Raw genomic sequence first — 19,559 nt, 5'->3', positions numbered from 1 at the left:
AAGGAATGGAGGGATGTCACCTCCAACAGATGGGTACTCAACATTATAAGATGCAGTTGTTGCAGATAGCTAGAATTCAAAGCACTGATTATAATATAAATCAAAGAGAACTTGCAAACAAGAGGAATTAATTTGCTTGAATCAAGAGGTGGAAAATCTCCTACAAAATTGAGCAATAAAAGTACCAAAGCAAGAATGCCACCACGGGTATACATTGGTTATGAAACAAGATTTGACGCTGATGCCTATCCTGGACCTCAGATTTTCTAACATGCTCATCAAGGCCCAAAGGTTCAAGTTAACTACACTGCAAGAAGTCCTCCCACTCTTGAAGAAGGGGGACTACATGGCAACCTTAGATCTCAGGATGCCTCCCCTGCAAGTCCTGATGAAATGTAGATGCAAGAAATACTTCAGGTGTGTGAAAGACAATGTACATCACCAATTCATGTTGACCTCCGCCACCCTCTTTAGGCTAAAATCAGCAATCCACAATTCCTCAGTCATAGCATACTTCTTATGCCAACCAAGTAATACAATTACCAGCCTTTTTTCAACACCCAAAAACACAAGCAGAAAATACTCTACACACACAATGTCAGAGGAGTAGTAATGTATTACCTCCAGGAAGCAAAATAGTTTAGAGAAAGGAGTCAATTCTTAATTTCCTTCACACCAAAGAAAAAGGGTTACCCAGCCAGGAAAGAGAGCATAGGGACCAGTAGTAGAATATGGAACTGGTAGAACAGGACCTAGGCGTGATTTGAGGCTGGCAGTGATGGGGCCTGGGTCGGTTTTACCAAGTGGATTAGTCCGGGTAAAAGTCTGGAAGTCAGGAAAAAAGTTTTAAAGTTTTTATCTAAAAATAGACTTTGTAATTTTTTGGAAGACAAAGTTGTTTGTTTACCCATGGTACTTATCTGAGGTTGTAGCCACTGCTGTGCTATTGCCTGCCACAGGTTGGTTCTGCTAAGGCTCTGGAACTTTGGAGGTGTTAGCTTGGAAAAAGTCCTAAAACATAAAAGGACTTTGTTGGAGCCTTTCAGGGGGATGAATCTGAAATTCAGTCCGATGCTGTGGAACAGCTGGTTGAGTACTTTTTTTGGTAGGTCCCTGTGGGTCTTGAGTAAACGTTTTCGAACTTTTACCTGGTGCCCAAGCAACCTTAATAGTATACTGCCAAGCCCATGACCTCAGGGACGCAACAAGAAACTCTGAAGGTGCCAGGCAGAGGACATCAGCAAAGTTCAGTCCAAGTTCCTGTTGGTCAAGCGGAAATTTTAGGAAGCTTTTTGTGTCCCTTTAGTCACACAGGGGGTCAGTCAACTGACCCCTGAAGTCCACTTCTTTGTCCTTGGCACAAGAGGGAGAAGGGCTCCTCTCCATTCACAGACAGCAGGTCGAGTCCTCTTCTGTTCTTTTGCAGGTCACAAAAGTGTTCTCAGGAAGAATGGGTTAGGGTACAGCTTCCTAGGACACTCCCTAACCAATAGTGTAAAAGTACCCGGAGACAACCCTACCCACGTTTTCAGTAGGTCCTGTTGCTTACTACGCACCATGCACCCTCACTCTCAAAATACAAAATGGGGGAAAGCGTTTTCCCCTGGTGAAGAGCCTGTGTACCCACCCAGAAGTGTGGTCAGGGTAATGAGCAGTCGCCTCCTCTGTGGTCCCTTGAAACTAGTTATTGGGGTTGCTTGCCCCTTCGGAGTTTTTTTTATCAGCTGAAGGGGACAAAAGCTGGCACCTTTCTAGGTGTCACCTAACATTTACTTGTGCCTGGGAAGGCCCCTTTTAAGTAAATGAAGGTGTTGGGCCCACAACAACCAGTCTTCCAGCTAGGGGAATAACATACCTCCCACTCCCATGCATTGTCTGACTCGGTTAGCAGTTTTCACACCTAATTCAGGACAAGCACTGGCTGTGCAGTTGCTGAAGAGCTAGTACAAATTAGTCTCCCGACAACTTTAGGCAGGGTAAAGGTAACTTTCTAAAAGTTACATTTCTAATCTATTTGATAGACGTCTAACTTTACCATTAGTTTGGCATTTTATTAAATATAAAAAGAAGTCTTCTAATGGAGTCTGTAGCCGGCACAAATAAAGAGTTATAGTTTGAAGTGTATAATCCATACTTTGACTTTTTCTATGCGCTAGCTACAGCCTGACCAGTGATACTTGCTTTAGGCCTTGTCACCAGGGAACATGCCAATTCTTGTATCACACATGTTCCTCTCTTAAGTATTATGCACCCTACCATGTGGGCAGCAAGATGCACGCAAGGGTGACTCTTTTAATATTTAACATCTGATTTTTATACCCGTCAAAAAAGAAGATTTTGACCGGTCGGGCAGTGGAGTTACTTTGTGAGCTACTCACACATCTCTTGTACACATTGCTGCTGTGGTTCTTAATTTAGTAGTGATTCAGTGTTTGGTTGGTTTCTCTCTTGAAGCCATACTGGTAATTTCATTGTTGCATCCTCAAACATTATCACTGTAATGTGTTTCATAATTTGGGACAAAGAGTGCCAGACATAACGCTAAGGTAGAGTAATGTTATTGTTCAATCAGATAATCTTAGTCTCTCTACTCTGGCCAGTTCTAATGATTCATTCCCTATGTTATTTGACTTAACTAGCCTTATCACAAGTCTGCCTTATAAATGTGGATCTGTGGGGACTTGTCGAGATGGCAGAATGGGGCCTTCGTGTACGACCCTTGTACACTAGGTGATCACAGTTCCCATAGGTTAATGGGAGAGAGCACTGGAGCCTGAGCACCTGAGTCACAACAAATATTGCTTTAATGTATTTGTAGCAATACCTTTTTGAAAATCTGTTTGTGAATTTACTGGCTTCTATAGGTGTTGTGTAGTTCCTATAAACCTATATAGGATCTACGCGTTTAGACAACATGTACTGTAGGATTGGAGTCAGACTGATTCTGGACACCCCTATTGAATGTCAGCCTGTATACCAGCTAGCTCACAGTACCACTAGAAACTCCTCTTACCAAGGAGAGACTAGTTCTTGGCAACTATCGAATATGATAACCCTCATCCTTCTGGATCGTGGAAATAGTGTACTACTTTTCGTTTAGTCACTTGTGCATTCATTGAACCAGCGTCATTCTAGTGTAAAATAGGTGTGCTGAAACAACTATTGGACAGTAACAGATATAAATGATTATAAGCACTAACAGAGTAAAAGGATGGTAGATTTCTACCATTGTGCTAAAACAATGAATATGGCAAGTGTATAAAATGCATGTCAGTAAAGTGCGCACTCCTACGGTGCGACCCTAACTAGATGTACCCAAGTGTACCTAGCATGGATGTAGGTGTAGAAGTCAAGAATCCCTCTAGGATAAAGTCAACCCCATTACCTGAAGTGAGAGAGTGTGGGACCCCGTCTTGGTCTCGAGATGGACACCCCGCAAGGGATGTCAGACCACTGCGAGCTGGAGTGTCTGCGTGCAGGAGCCTCATCGTCTCGCGTCGTTGTCGGCATGGAAGTCCTTTTCTCCTCTGACTACCTCTGCAAGATATGGTGTACATATATATATACACCCAAAGTGGTACCCCCTGGGGATATGCCTTGCTGTGCTATGTCGGACTAGGATGACGAAAGGAATGACCCTTATACATAGTTATTATACAGGAGATGGTAGGCCTGCTATGATTCCAAGAATCCTCATGCGTAATGAATGAGGCTTAAGCTTTTCGGAGAAAACCCCATGTTATCTTTGGACATTACCGTAACTAGGTCAAAGGTCAGTACTAAGAACAGATATGTAGTGCAATGGTAGGGAAGAATATAGGTGAAGGGTTAGGTCACACCCTGAGCCTATATTAGGGTACCTATATGGAACATAACATAGGGGCACTGCCACTGGATCCCATGTGTTGTAACTATGGACAGAGGATCAACCTACCTGTCTGAACTTGTCATTTCTAGCTTTGAATCTCAATTTACAGTGACTGTTTCAGGATTATATTATTTTTCCTCATCAGAATTTATCACCATGCATAAATCCAAAGGCAGGGTTTCCTATATTCCCATAAAATGATTTTAACAGTGATCCTTCAGGAGTAGTACTACAGGAAAGTATAGGGAGGGAAGAAGAGAGTAAAGCAGCAGTAGGTAGTTATGAAATAATATGGGAAAACAATAGGACAACATGGAGCAGCTCCATAGAATAGCCTTTTTCTTCCTAAATATCTCTCTGCACCTGCACTCATGTCTTCAGTCTGGTGATAACTAGCAATTCAAACAGTGAAGCCATGTTTTACACACCTATGTCAGTCCAGTGGGTCCAAATTGTACTCTCAAAGTCTGTGCACGTAAGACTGCCGCCTCCACTCGGGAAAAGCAAATACCTTATTTTTATTGCAAGTTTTTAGTGTTACAGAATTCAATAATGCAGTATGAACACCCCTTTTCAGGATTTATTCCAGCGTCCCCTGTAGTTGAATCCCTTGTGGAGGACCGGCAGATTAGAATATGGGAGGTGGAGTATGGATTTGCTGTCAGCTTGGAGCTAAAGCCCCTTTCCCCAGAGCCGTTTCTTTCTGGTCAGGATACCAAAGAGTAACAGTGATGCCACTACCTTTGAGGAAAGCTGGTATGCTCTGTCATCCCCCTTCCTCATGATTCTAAAGAATGAACCCAGTACACAAGGTGGGCTGCACTCCTTATGTTACCCAGATCCTCCAAATTAAGAAGCTCATTGCATTGACCAGTGTATTTGGCTCTTTGAAACTCAGTCTGTAGGCTATCCACTTAAGAACACAATGCTGTCACCATAGCCTGTACTCCTCATGCGGGGCTTCATCAGCTCTAATGTGGACTCCATAGGTGATGTGGATTTCTCCCCTTTCTAAAGCTTCTTCCTGGTGGGTCCCAGAGCACTCATAACCTCTCTGACCCCAAACCCAATCAGTCATCCGTCTTTGCCAATTGTTACCGGTTCTCTGCCATGCGAGTAGTCAAGATCTCACTGTTGTCATTCGCAAAGAACGTGTTATCTTTTCCATGCTGTCCCTGCTTCAGCCATGATATTAGTACAATGTCCTGTGGCTCCCACCAGCTCCAGTTATAGCAGCAGTGATGGGCCGGGACGATGCCACATGAATCTTCTCTGTGGTCGAAGTTGGGAGCGCACACTCTCCATTCACACTTCTGATACATCAGAGGTCTGCCATTGTGTTGCCACTGTGGTGCCATAGGGCTATGCTTTTTCTGCTATCTCAGTCTTGTGGAGGCATATACGCTGTAGGAGGGCCCTCTAAAGACTCCCCAGCAGTCCCAGTCGCTGGTACTCCTTCTCTGCGTTCCTGCTATTGCCATTGTCCCTCACTGCCGGACAAAGACAGAGCCTGGCGCTCAGAGGCCTGGCGAGAGCTGACAGCTTGTCCACCCAGGCTCTTCTCAGCAGTGACTTTTCCCTTGAAACTGCAGTTGGTGACTTTTGGGACACCCTGAGACGATGTAACATATGAAGCTTTGTAAGATTGTGGCAATTTCCAGTGAATATAGTCAATTTCTCTTTGATATCAAGAATTCAAGCCAGTGGGATGTGTTTTTGTAAACTTGAGTTTTGGATATCTATATTTATTGCAGGCATGCCTTCTATTTTTGTAAAAATGTTTGAGATCCTTTATAAAACTTTGTCATCATTGACATGTCAGGAATTCCTCGTGAGGATTTAACGTTTGGATACCAATTGCTTTTCATGATATATGTATGTGTAATGGAAATACACGAATATTAGCCGAATTGCACATTTTACATTACTAAACCTAAAAGATACGATTTACAAGCAGCCAGATAAAACCATTCACATGCTTCAGGAGATCTCTTTTCACATTTAAACGTTACAAATTCTATAATTTGTGTTTTTATTGCTATTTCACTTTACGCAGTACAAGTTCTGGCTGATTTGGCACTGCCCTTTTATTTAGTGATTATATCGCTTGGAGTTAGCTATAAACTCATAAACAGCCTTCCATCATAACTATGTAATGAACCATTTTCACAAAATTCACTTTCCATTCAGGATTGTGTGTGCTTTGTTTTAGTTAATATGAAATGGCCTCGGCATTGTTAAGGAAAAGTACACCCTTGAAATGTTAGCTGGTCTTTGGCCAGTGTTTTCCATAAATTGATAATATTTGCAAACACAAGTGTAACAAAGAAGATTATGTTCACCATCATTAACACAAGTCTTTAAATTTATATTTATTTTCTTTTGAAAGAATTCAATTTCAGCCTGTATTTGTTTTCGCAGGTGTACAAGAAAAGATGGGAATCATGAACAGGGGAGTGATCTACGCACTCTGGGATTATGAAGCTCAGAATGAGGATGAGCTCTCCATGAAGGAAGGTGACTGCATGACCGTCCTGCGCAGAGAAGACGAGGATGAGATCGACTGGTGGTGGGCACGCTTAAATGACAAGGAAGGATACGCACCACGCAACCTGCTTGGGGTATGTACATATCAGTAAGGCTACTCTGTTCCTACTGGAGCCTTACTGTCTAAATCATTAGCGCTACCTAATACTTTGTTTGATCGTCGTTTTTTTAACCTTGTCTGTCACACAAAATGTTTGAAACAATTGAATTTCTGGAATTTGCAAAATATGCTAAATCCATAACGTATTTTGCCTGTAAAATAGCACTGCTAAAGAATTCAAATAATAAAGTTTTATTTTTAAGTATTTTATTAAAATATTTATATGTCTCAGATGTAAAATCGCTCCCTTGTACAGGCAGACTCAGGATAGCACAACAGTTGAAAGAAAGTCGGTTTTCAACATACAATCTCTCAATAGAATGTATTGGGCAGACCCCGCATGCTTATCAGCACGGCACAGGTATGTCATAGAAGGCCTCATTATGAGGTCCCAGTTCTGTCTTCCAGTAACTCCGCCCCCAAAATATCCGATATGGGTGCATTAGTAACTCTGAGGGGGAGCGTTACCAGTGTTTAAAAGGGAGACAAGGGTCACAACAGCACACACACTTATCACACTTCACATGCAAAACACCCAGCAATAAACTTTAGGACAGAACCTTTCACTTGCGCCCAACATAGCACAGAAAGGTCATGTAGTTGGGTGTCTGCAGACTCCACTAGGACACACCACACTATCACTCAACAGAACACCTCAAGCCAGAACTTCTAGGACCAGGTTTCCCAAACTGTGAAGTGGATCGCCAGCTGATTTTTGGTGTGTCGCGAAAGTCCTAGCAATAAATAAAGATACCTTTAAATACTGTGTCTATCTTGTTACTTTTGCTGGGCTTCAAAGACAGAGGTCATGTGCCATGCGAGGTCTTCTGACAAATTGCTGCCTATGTTATAACATGGGGATTGGTGTTTACAAACTCCTCTCATGTTGCAGTCAGAGAAAGAAAAGTAAAATAAATCCTATGACAATCTTGCGGGGATACACCAAGTGTGAAAGGAAAGGCTATAGGATCAATTTGTTTTGTAACACCCAACAAATTGCAACCTGTAAATGAACTGCGATCACATACAGCCATTCAGAAAGCAAAAATGAAACATATTTTTTGCAATTCTGTAGTGTAATGGAAACAAAGATTTTAGTAGGACTAAAACAAATCGAGACACTGTACTTGGTGATGCACTAATGATAAATATTCACTGTAACCCAATTTCCACACACTATCCTTTTGTACAACGTCGTTTTATCAGTAAAACTGTATGTCTGTGCAATGGCCATTTCAGTGGAAGGTGTGCTGTCTGATCATTCAGTGGCATCCCACTGTGCTCTCTACCACGAGCTGCTTTGTATGCATTCCTCTACATTCAATGGGCATGAGTATCATCCTATAAGAGAATGTGAACCTTGTTAAAACAAGTCTGTTTTCAGAAATCCAGCTGAAAAATATGGTTCCGATATTGCCATGTCACCAGTCCAGATCTAGGCATGTGCACAAGCAGTTGTAAGAAACAGAACAGATGTTGGATTGTAGATCTTTGCATATTTTACCTGGTCCCTCTTTATCCAGTGCTAACTGGCGTCTGTACTCCCTTGCACCTATCAGCCCACCCATATTGTACAACATTGAATCTCTCCCTCACAACAGCTTGAATACATTGGAGCACTGCCACTTTTATGACGTGTTTAAACACTTAGTCATTCTTGTGTGCAAATCTTTTGGCGTTTGTCACCCTTAGTACAGGTTGCCATTGGAAAGAGGGCATTAAAAGAGCATTCTGCAATCCAATCAGCCTTGACCAAATGCTTGTTGCTCCTTTGTTTCTTGCTGTGGTACATTGGGGGTAATCATGTTCTGATTGCGAGAGAGCTCATAGGTCTGTTGTCAGTAGAAGGAACTTCAAATAAAATGAATGGTTGTGTCCAGAGCGTGTGTGGGAATTTTATTCTCTGTAACTTACACAGCCAGGCAAATAAGGGAGTCATTGATAACCTGAAAAGATGCATCAGACACTACTGTGAGGTCTGGCATGGCACTCATTATGTGAAGGGAATTTAGCTCTATTCAAAATGAGGATCTTAGCCTAGTTTTCCAATATGTTATTCCACTTGTTGACCAAATATTCATGTGGCCTTCATGTGATACCTAGTTTGGGGAATCCGAAAGGTGCATGTAGACGTGCACAATTGAGACTTTATTGTACTCACTGTTGGTGCTTTTTGGAAACTGACATTTTTGTGAAGAGTGAAGAACAAAAGAACATATCCAGTTTTAATCCTAAGTAAGCTAGGTTTTATTTCGGTACGTGGTGATTGGTATGAGTATCCGGAGCATTTAGGTTGATTAGAAGGCTCTGCGTTGCCAAGCTAGTCGTACAGATATGGACCCGCAGCTGCTTCTACTGCCATTCACTTTCAATATTATTTGAGGCAAATTGTATTCCATAGTAAGGACTTCTAATTCTGATCTCAGTCAGTCAGTCAGTCAAAACCACTTTATTCGATTAATTAAAATCATAAAAGTATACTACACGATTAAATACATAAAATCTTGCGATTCACAAATCAACAGTTAAAAACAACTCCTAATAAAATTTCATAATAGACCATAATCAACGTGAAATCTTAATACAGGATCAAATTCCATATATCAAATAGGCTCCACATCCTGTATAGGTTTTAGTCTGACTCTTCTTTCTCTAACAGCTGCCACCAAAAAGCTAGCGACACAGAACATAGTTAAAGGACATTCAAGCATACTTAGAAACAATAATTCTGATCTATTTTGTTAGTACTTATAGGAAGTGTTGCGTGAGCTCGAAGAACCTGAATATATAAATATGTCTTCTGTCAATTAATGGAAAAAATGTGGCATTTCTACAGCCTTCGTGGCTCACAAAGTAAGCGGGTGAAATTTGATGGAAGTTGTCTTTAACCTATGAGTAGATGCTCTATAGGAAATTGTAGACTCTAGTTCTAGGACCCCATTTGCAGCAGCACCCTTCATGTTCTCCTCTCAAGCTAGAATACTGTCTGAAATGTCCCCTCCGACTACATTTCTGAACAGTGATGAAATTGATCTTAGGTTGCTAAGGGGCATCTGCTTGTGCCCCCAAAGAGAGTATTGTCAGAGAATGGCATTTCTATTATTTTTTTCTTCGCTCTGCCTCATACAAAAGGCAAAACAAACACAGCCGGAAGGACAGTTCATTTAGTATTGCAGTGGTGTTTGCCACTGATGCAAGAAAAACCAAAACTGATACTAAGGATTTATCATGAATATCAGCTGTCTGAAGAGAGACCCAAGCATTAGGTTTAAGCTTATATTGACCTTTATAACCATCTTCTGTGGTCTTTTGTATCGGGCAACGCATTAACTAGAGCACATCATGTATGATCAATCCCTCCTGTTTTGCCACTCTTTGTATGACAAGAGGTACATTGTCAGATTTGTTGCATGCACCTTAACTGCCCAAATACACCAATTTGTTCAAAATGTGTTACTCAGTATCCAGTTGTGAGAATCTTTAGATAGTAAGACTGGTTCTCTAATGGAAAGCCAGGGGCATGTTCAATACATCCACTTGAATGGGCATTCTTTGTGTAAGGTTCTTGCCCAGCTGTCCTTTACAGCAGTGCTGAGCGCTTCAAATGCCTTTGAGCACGATTGTGGTGGGCATGAGATTGCAAAGAACTAGTCGTGGCACAGTTTCTAGGAGCAGCGGTGAAGTCCTGAATTGCTGAATGGTCGTCTGGGAGCAGAGTTTCAGCCTTTGCCACCTAGAAAAAAGTGATGGCAGCATACACAGTGGGGCTCTGGGGGAGGTGCACTGCCCTCTTCTGCGCTCTTCCTCTGCAGTTGTGTTTATTCTGCCTCTCCCCTAATGCCCTGGACTAGTGGAGCCTCATCGCCTGCTGAAGCAAGCAGACCACCAGGACAGCCAACCCCGGGCCACTGAATGTATCCAAAAAGGAAGTCGAAGTATGCCTGAGAGCAAAGAGAGCACTCTTTGCTGTCCCTGCCCCAGAAAGGAATACTTGTTTGAGAATGGTTTATTGACTGAAGTTATTCACTTTGCTGAGTTCTGAGTCTGTACCCCATAGCACCTTTCTATGTAAGGCTTGGACTGTTCAATTTCCCCACCGACGGGGCTAAGTGCTGAAGGGGCATACTGGGTGCTCGGAGTATTTATGGCTAAGATTCTGATTTATAGTTTAACATGAGACTAGTTCCTTGTTTATTGGCAGTGGCAGAGTTTGTGGAAAAAGCACAAGGATGGACCATGAACTGCCTTGATGTATAGTACAGCCTGTGTGCATTTGACACGACTTCTGTTTGCTTGTTCGAACTTTGTATACCTTTGAAAACGTTTAAATAACTCATTAAAAAATCATGTCCTCGAGCGCTAGGTGGCGCCTGACCGACATGGCTGCTCTGCCGTGAGGCTCCGGCCGTGAGACCCCGCCGATCCTTTCTTCTTCGCCTGATCCTGCCCTGGCCGGCTGATTTCGGCAGTTTTGGGGCCCGGGCCCGCCTGGCTGTCCCTGGTGCGAGTTTGGAGCGCGACCGCCCCCCCGGAGCTGTGATTGCTGCCTGCTGTCGGCGCCCGGCGGGAGGCGGCTTTGATCCCTGACGCTGGCTGCGGGCGCGCGGCTACTCGAGACCGCGGCGCCCACGAGGGTGCTGGGCCTGAGAATCCTGGCGGCCCGGTGAGATCGTCGCTGCAGCAGTGGCGGCCCCCCCCTCGGTGGGGCCCCGACCTGGGATCCTGTGGCCGGCGGCGAGGTGCTGTGGAGCCCATTCCGGGCTGTGGTACCAGACGGAGGGCCGGGCGGTGAGTGGGGCACTCCCTGGTGGGACGACCTGAGCCGCTGTGGGGCTGGAGGTGGTGGGGGCCCTCCCCTTCGGGCCGGGTGTCGACGGCCGGGGCACAGTCTCCCCCCACTCTCCCCCACCAACGCTGCTGGACCTGCCCTGGTGTCCCGAGGCCTGCGGCGGAGAGCTGGTGCACCGGCTGGGTGCTGTCCTACCTCGCGGCTGCAGCCCGAGGCCCCCTGGAGGGCTGCGCTGGGACCCCCCCCGAACGGAGCCTGAGAGCAGGAATAGGCGGTGAGTGCGGCGGCGGAGGATCGTTTCTGAGAGAGGCCCGCGGCCACGGCCGAGGCGAGGGATCGGACTCGTTGCCCCGCTGGGGACCCCGCCGGAGGCTGACCACTGGGGCCGGCCGTGTCGGGCCCTGTCCGGCTGCGGGCTCCCCCCGCCGCCCCCGTGCTGGGCCCCTGTCCGCTCGAGCGCCCCTTGACGCTCTGCGGGTGTGACGTTCGCTCGCTGCCCTGATTCACGGACGGCCGCCACAGATATGGGCAAAGACAGGGCCGGCAAGCCAGCGTCCGGGGCCACCCAAACCAGGATGGACAAATTTACTACTACCGACAAGGGGCCCGGCTCCACGGCCGCGCCGGCCCCGGCCCCTGCCACGGACCTTGCTGCCATCCTGCAGGCCATCAACTCCTCCCGCGCCTCCCTCGAGGGCATGGTGGGAGAGGTCAAAGTGGACGTTGCTCTTCTCCGACAGGATCTGCGGAATGCCACCGCCCGCATTTCCGAGGCCGAATCCCGGATCTCCACCGCCGAGGACGACATCCGCCACCTACAGGACCAGGTTCGGGAGTTGACCACCCACTCTAAGGAACTACACCGCCGGGTCGAGGATGCAGAAAATCGCGCCCGGCGCAACAACCTGCGCTTAGTGGGATTTCCGGAGGGAGTTGAATCGGGCCGAGCGGACGACTTCCTGGAGCGATGGTTCCGGTCCTGGATGCCGGCGGACAGCCTATCTCCCTCGTTCGTGGTGGAGAGAGCCCACCGCTCCCTGGCCCCCAGGCCCCCAGGTGCGCCTCCCCGGCCGTTCATCCTCAAACTTTTGAACTTCCGCGACCGGGACGCCATCCTCCGCGAGGCCCGCTGCCAGGGCGCCCTCCTTTACCAGAACCACAAAATCATGATATTTCCGGACTACACCCGCGAAGTCCAAGAGCAACGCCGCTCCTACACGGAAGTGAAACAAAAGATGCGCTCTCTGGGACTCCAGTATCAGCTCCAGTTCCCGGCCCGCCTCCGGGTCGTCTTCCAGCACAAGACTTTGTTCTTCGATACCCCGCGGGCGGCCTGGGCCTGGTTGACGGAGGAGCACCCCCTGCAGTGCTCTGGGCGCGGCTCGCCTGTGGGTATGCGGAGGGGACGAGGAAGACCCCGGACATCGAGGACCCGTCGGCGGCACCGCACGTTACCCCGGGAGCGCACAGCGGAGGAGGTGATCACCACGCGCTCTGGGAGAAGGTCACGCCGAGGGTCGAGAGCCTCCTCTGCCTCTTCGGCCGCACATGCCAGTCCCGGGGCAGATGGACGGCGGACCGTGTCGCCCCGGCCCACGGGCCCTGCAACTCAGCCGGTCGAATTGGTGGACTCTTCGGACCTCTCTCGCAGCCCCAACATTTGACTCTCTTTGTTTCCTTTGGGGGGAGGGGGGGCTGGGGATGCCTGGACGGGGATGGGATGCCCCGTTATCAGTGTTGCTCTTGGCCAGGGCAGGTAACTCAGGTCTGAATTCATCGGTCTCAGGGGTCCACTAGCGCTCAAGCCCAAGCGTTTTAGCTTGGTGGTTCTTCCATTTGGTTCGGGCGACAGATGCTTCCGTTTTCGAAGTGTAGGGTGGGGGGGGGGTTGGGGTTGGTTTGGGGTTGTTTCTTCCCCGTTGGGAAGACTTTGTTGGTGGGGGATGACTCCCTCTTAATTGTTGTACTAAGGCATCATGTGCTGTCTGGCTTGCTCTCCTGCCCGATGTCCCGTTGTCCTTCCTCTCTGGGGGCCTGCTCAGCCGCGCCCCTACTGGCCCCCTCTCCTGTCCTAGACCATGGCTGACCCGCCTGTCCCTAGGGCCGCCATGCGCATACTATCCTGGAACGTCAATGGTCTTCTGGACCGTTTTAAACGTATGGCGGTCCTCAAATACGCGCAACGCGCTGAGATCGATGTACTCCTCCTCCAGGAGACTCACCTGTTGGGTAACAACTGCCCCTTCCTTGGCCGCTACGGTTACGACAGGGTATGGCATTCCGGTTTTGTGCGGGGATCCCGAGGGGTGGCCATTTTGCTCCGCAAGTCCTTCCCCTTTGTCCTGTCCCGGGTGCATTTGCACCCCCAAGGTATGGTAGTGGTGGTTTCTGGCAATCTGGAGGGGCGACCCCTTACCCTGATGTCCCTTTATGCGGCGCCATCCCTCTTGCAGTCGGCCCTCTCCCACGCGGCGGGTCTCCTCCCGACACTTCCGGCGGGCTCCCTCATTCTCGGCGGAGATTTCAACGCCGTCTACTCGCCTCCCCTGGACTCGACGGGCCCGGTCTCCCTGTCCCGCGTCGCCCGCGCAAAACAGCTCTCATCCTGGGCCGAAGCGCAGGGCCTCTGCGATGTCTGGCGGATCTGGCACCCACAGGCACGCCAATACACCCACACATCGGCGGCCCATCACTCCCATGCCCGGATCGACCTCATCTTCGTACCATCCACCGACTGCGCGGGGGTGCGAGATGTACGCATTCTTCCGAGGGGCCTTTCGGACCACTCGCCTGTGCTCCTCGCTCTTGGTCCCCCACCCCTCTCTGCCCGTCCGATGTGGCGTCTGAACGCCTGGTTCCTCCACGACAAGGCTTTCCGGAAGGCGGTCGGGGGCGAGATCGCCGACTACTACTCCCATAACGAGGGCTCTGTCACCTCCCCTGCCGTCTTGTGGGAGGCCGGCAAGGCGACTGTCCGGGGCGCCGCTAAGGGGCATCTGCAGCGCCAACGGCGGGCACAATCCCAGAAGCTCGCGGAATGCGAAGCCCAAGCCGTGGAATTAGAGCGCGGTCTGGGGGAGTTGGACGATGCCGCCCGATCTCGTCGCTTGGCCTTCCTGCGGGAGGAGATTCGCCTCCATTCCCTGGAGGCGGCGAAGATTCTATGGCGCTCCTCGGTGGCCCGGGTCTACGGGTGGGGAGACAAAAACGGCACTCTTCTCCACCGGCTGGCGACCTATCCCCGGGCGGGACGGATCATTCCGGCCATCGCGGACCCAGCGGGTGGTACTCACACAGCCTCGGTGGCGATAGCCCAGGCGTTCGCTGACTATTACTCCCAGCTATACCGCCGCAGGCCGTCCACGCTCTCCCTTGAGGAATTGCTGGGGACGACCGCGGCTACACTTACGCGGTTGCAGCCCGAGGTTTCCGAGACCCTTGATTCACCGATCGAGCTGCAAGAGATCGAGGAGGCCATAGGCCGCTTAGCACCTGGGAAGACCCCGGGACCCGACGGGTTCCCCCAGGAGTACTACGCTCACTATCGGGAGACGCTGGCCCCGAGGCTTCGGGACCTGTTTGCAGCCGTGGTGGACACGGGCTCGTTCCGGCCCGAGACGGACACGGCAACCATAGTTGCCCTCCCCAAGACTCAGCCTCCCTCGCGGTCCTGCTCTGACTATCGGCCGATATCCCTTATCAACACCGAACTCAAAATCTATGCTACGGTCCTAGCACAGCGGTTGCGCCCGTCGCTCGCCTCCTTGGTCCATCCGGATCAATGCGGCTTTATGCCGGAGCGGGGGACCAGACACTGCCTGCGGCGCCTGCATCTTGCGATGGCGCACCGTGGCCGCCTTTCTCTCTACCTGGCCCTCCTTCTGGTTGACTTTGAAAAGGCCTTCGATTCCGTGGGATGGGCGTACTTGGCCGACGTCCTGGAACGCATGGGTTTCGGCCCCCGGTTCCGTGCCATGGTAGCGGTCCTATACGCGCACCCGCGGGCCCGGGTGTTGGTCAACGGGGCTCTCTCTCGCCCGTTTCCCATAGGTCGGGGGACGCGCCAGGGTTGTCCGCTCTCGCCCCTCCTTTTTGCGTTGGCCATGGAACCCCTGGCAATGCTGATTCGCGCGGATCCCGTTCTTCGCGGTTGGGAATGGCCAGCTGTGGCCCCCGATAAGATTGCCCTATACGCGGACGATGTCCTCCTCTATCTTTCCGACCCAGCGACCTCGGGGCCCCGGGTCCGCCGGATCCTCCATCGGTTTGGCCAGGCGTCGGGTCTCCATCTGAACCCAAAAAAATCTGTTCTAGTCCCGCTACACCCGTCGCGGGAATGTTTCGACTGGCAATCAGATATTCCCCTCCGGAGACTCTCCTTTAAGTACCTGGGGATCTGGGTCACCCTCCTCCCGGAACTCTGCTGGGCACTCAATGTGGCTCCAGTAGTAAACAAAGCCAGATCAGATATGCTCCGGTGGCAGGCCCTCCCTTTGAATCCGCTAGGGAGAGTCGCCTTATATAAGATGATGATCCTCCCCAAGTTTCTTTACATGCTGCAGAACACTCCATGCCCCTTTCCGCGCCCGTGGTTCCGGGACCTGGATAAGATGGTGACCAAATTCCTTTGGGGCGGTGGTCGACCTCGGCTGGCCTTGGACCGCTGCAGGGTCCCCTCCTACGACGGCGGCCTAAGCATGACCAACCTCTACCTCTACTATCTGGCCACCCAACTACTGGTGGTCCACGATTGGTTCTCAGGGGGCTGGGGCGACCCGGCTTATCGACTCGAGGTGAACTGCCTCGGGTTCCCCTCCATCCAAAACATGCTCTACGGCACAACGATCCCCCTGTCGCTCCCCGGCGTCGTGCGGGCTCCCTTTCTCGCGTGGCGCGCGGCCTTGCGACACACCAGATGGTCGGGGACGTCCACGCAACTCACTCCGCTTTGGCACGGGACGTGGCTGCGGGAGGTGGTGGGACTCACGGGCTTTCGGCAGTGGGATCTTCTCGGTATCTCCTGTCTGGGCGATATATGGCGTGGAAGCCGCATGTGTTCTTTCCAGGAGCTTCGGACCCGCTTCTCGCTGCAGCCTTCTCAATTCTACCGCTACCTTCAATTGCGCCACGCGGTTCGGGCTCACGTCCCTCTAGATTCCAGACTGCCTTCCCATAGTCCGCCTGAGGCCCAGGTGATGTTGGGGTATCTTGGGAGGGGGGGCATATCCCGCATTTATAAATCCCTAATTAACAATACACCGGTGGATTGGAGCGGGCTAAAGCAGCGATGGGAGGCTTGGGTGGGACCCCTGGATGAGGCGGACTGGAGGGACGCCCTTATGGGCCCTCGGTCGCTTACCACCTCCGCGAGGCTGCGGCTTATCCAACTTTATTACCTCCACACTGCCTATTTGACCCCGGCCCGCCTGTATCGTGCGGGACTCCGCGCGGACGCCTCTTGCACTCGCTGCGGGGAGGTTCCGGCAGATTTTTTCCACATGGTGTGGTCTTGCCCTCGTCTGGGGGACTACTGGGCAGCGATCGAGGCCGATCTAGCGGAGGTCCTGGGTTGGGAGGTCCCCCACGAGCCTAGAATGGCCCTGCTGGGCATCATGGACGGGATGGACGGGTCCCGCAATGAGAAGTACTTCCTCACCACTGCCCTTATGGTGGCTAAAAGAGACATAGCGGCGGCGTGGTCACAGCCAGACCCGCCCAGAGTGGCTACCTGGAGTAGAGGGGTGGATTGGTGTGCAGCTCAGGAGCGGTCGCTATACACTGCACGGGGCTGCCCAAAAAAATTTCGCAAGATATGGGGGAAATGGTTGGGGGGCCTGCTTTGAAGGGTGGGTGCGCAGGGGGGGGGGGGGACGGGGGATGGGAGGGGGCGGGAGGGTTTTTGCACTTGCCTGTTGATGCTTTCCTGATTGCCGATACTGATGCCTTGTTCACTGCACTGCTGTATATTATTCCTGATATTGTTCTTTATGCCGCAAAACACAATAAAAAGAAGTTTATCAAAAAATCATGTCCTCGAACTTGAGAGGCTTGGCAAGTTCGCCCTTTGCATGACACACTTCCACTGACAGCACTATAATTCCAGGCTTGTATTGCAAACGTCCTACAAATATTGTCAACTACTAGAGGGACACTGGGTACCAATATGGAGGAACGTTCAGGGCTAAGTTAAGAAGAATGTTGGCACCATTGTGTACACAGCTTTTCTAAGGTCTATTGTAATGCTGTGAAGAAGTGCCTACTACAACTGTTTTACTTGTTATGTGTTTTACTTGCACTTACCAGCAGTTCTTCCGTGATAGGTGGAAGGTAGAGTAGTAACCAGGTTTAACCACAGACTCCAAAAAGTCCTGAGCATCTTTCTTCTGGTTTCATTCAATACTCTGTACACGAGAGGCTATGCAACATATCTATCCTTGACTAATATGGTACTGTTGATGAACCTTTGGATTAGCCTGCTAGTTGCAGCACAATTTAGCTGACTTTTCCTCAACTTATGATTTTGCTTGACTTGCAACTGTCTTTCATTAGTCAGACATCTGAGATTTACGTGACCTTTTGGTATGAATAACATACCACTCGCAGTATGTAAATTTGAGTCATTCGCATATTTGTATAGTTTCCAATAAATAACTTAGCCACTTGCAGGATGTAACTGTGTGATTGGATGCATTTTTTTGAAGACTTCTAATTTTATTAATTGGTGTCCACAGCTTTATCCAAGGATTAAGCCAAGGCACAGAACGTTGGCCTAGACAAATGAAGATACCTGGATATGAAGCAGGAATGATGGGGAAAGTACTCTGCTTCTGAGACAGTATCGAATGTGGATTGAAAGCACATGAAGGAACAAGTGAATTTGCTTATCCAGTCAAAGACTGGACCATCACATTTGGACCAGTAAATATATCTTTTCCATCTCACCACCTGTCCTCCCAGTCTCTGCGGTAATGATGAACTCGAAGTGAATACGGTGACCAGCTCCACAGAAAGCCGGTTGCGCCTGCCTTAAGAGTCTCTGCAGTTTCTAATTTTCAAAGTGAACATAGTAGTGAAACCGATTGAGGAGACATCAAAGATCTCATGTCTGGATTTCTGTTAGTTAATTGAGATGGATGGTTGAATCCCTGTAATGAGAAAATGAATTTATTGGATAGTGTATTGTATAACAATGCAGCACAATCTCTTTTGTAAAGAATAATATTCTAAATGCGTTGGTGCTTTACAGGAATTTTAAGTATGTTTGTTTTATGATTCACACTACCGATTTTACGTAGCTTTAGAATATTTCTGTAACTTTGTTAAAAAAGGTTTTGTATTTATTTTTGTTTTCATTTTTTTTTTAAAAAAACGATAGTATATAAACATTGTGTAGACTTTTAAACTTATAATAAAATAATGTACAAATCAGACCTTTTGAGTTAAACGCATACCTTATTTTCCAGTACTTGGGTTTTCAGTAGAGTCACAGATTTGACCGAAATTGGAAACTTCGTTCTCCATTATGGGATTCTTTTCGATATCCATTGCTCATTTAAATATCTACATACATGTGTGGGATCCCCTGAACACTTTTAAAAATATAATTTTTTTATTTGAAAATGCATTCAGTTAAAGAAAACTGCCTATAGAAGACAATATTCTCATTTTCTCTATTACTGTAAGCATATGCCATTAAAACCTTAAAATTTAAATATTTTTAAAACGGTAGAGGAAAAGGGCAAGATAGGGCATCTTTCACTGGCTTTAAACTAAGCTGAGTGGGAAAGCCAACACTGTTAAAAAAAAAAAAAAAGTGAAGCGGTCTTTCTCTAGGATGCCTTTGAAGCATCAGTTGACAGCTCATTCTTGCCATCTCACTGAGCAGGCCCTCAACTATAGCAGTCTCTTTCCAAGTCGGAACACTCTATTTCATGTGTGATTTTTATTTTTACTGTATTGTCTGACCTGTGTACGGTTAGCACCTTTTTTCTGCTGTTTCTCTGGTGTTAATTTTCCAGCCTCTTCTCACAGAATTCACCATGACGGCTCAGCTGCAAAAACCTAGGAAAACATCTCAATATTACCATCTGATCTCAGAGTCGTCGACCTTCATCATTTTCTTTATGGTGGTGTTTTGTAGCATCTGTGTAGTGCCTCTTACAACTAACAAGGCACCAAGGAGCTTAAAAATGGTTCCGTAAGAGGCTGTTTCATTTGTTGAATGTGGGTGATAAAGTGCATGTTTATGGAGTGTC

General features: G+C 48.6%; 1 protein-coding gene across 2 annotated transcripts in view; it reads left to right on the top strand.

The window, feature by feature from the left end:
- Nucleotides 1-18,734, top strand: part of TP53BP2 (tumor protein p53 binding protein 2) — a 322,660-nt gene extending 303,926 nt beyond the window's left edge. For both annotated transcript variants that reach the window (XM_085612994.1, XM_085612995.1), the window contains exons 17-18: nucleotides 6,290-6,489; nucleotides 18,036-18,734. In XM_085612994.1, coding sequence (XP_085469120.1) covers nucleotides 6,290-6,489; nucleotides 18,036-18,077 — 242 coding nt within the window. In that variant the 3' untranslated portion in view covers nucleotides 18,078-18,734. The remainder of the gene's footprint in view (nucleotides 1-6,289; nucleotides 6,490-18,035) is intronic.
- Nucleotides 18,735-19,559: the final 825 nt, after the last annotated feature.

This window comes from Triturus cristatus, chromosome 6 (assembly GCF_964204655.1).
Source record: "Triturus cristatus chromosome 6, aTriCri1.1, whole genome shotgun sequence".
Lineage (NCBI taxonomy): Eukaryota > Metazoa > Chordata > Amphibia > Caudata > Salamandridae > Triturus > Triturus cristatus.
The sequence above is the reverse complement of the archived record's forward strand: the minus strand, read 5'-3'. Positions and strand labels throughout refer to the sequence as shown.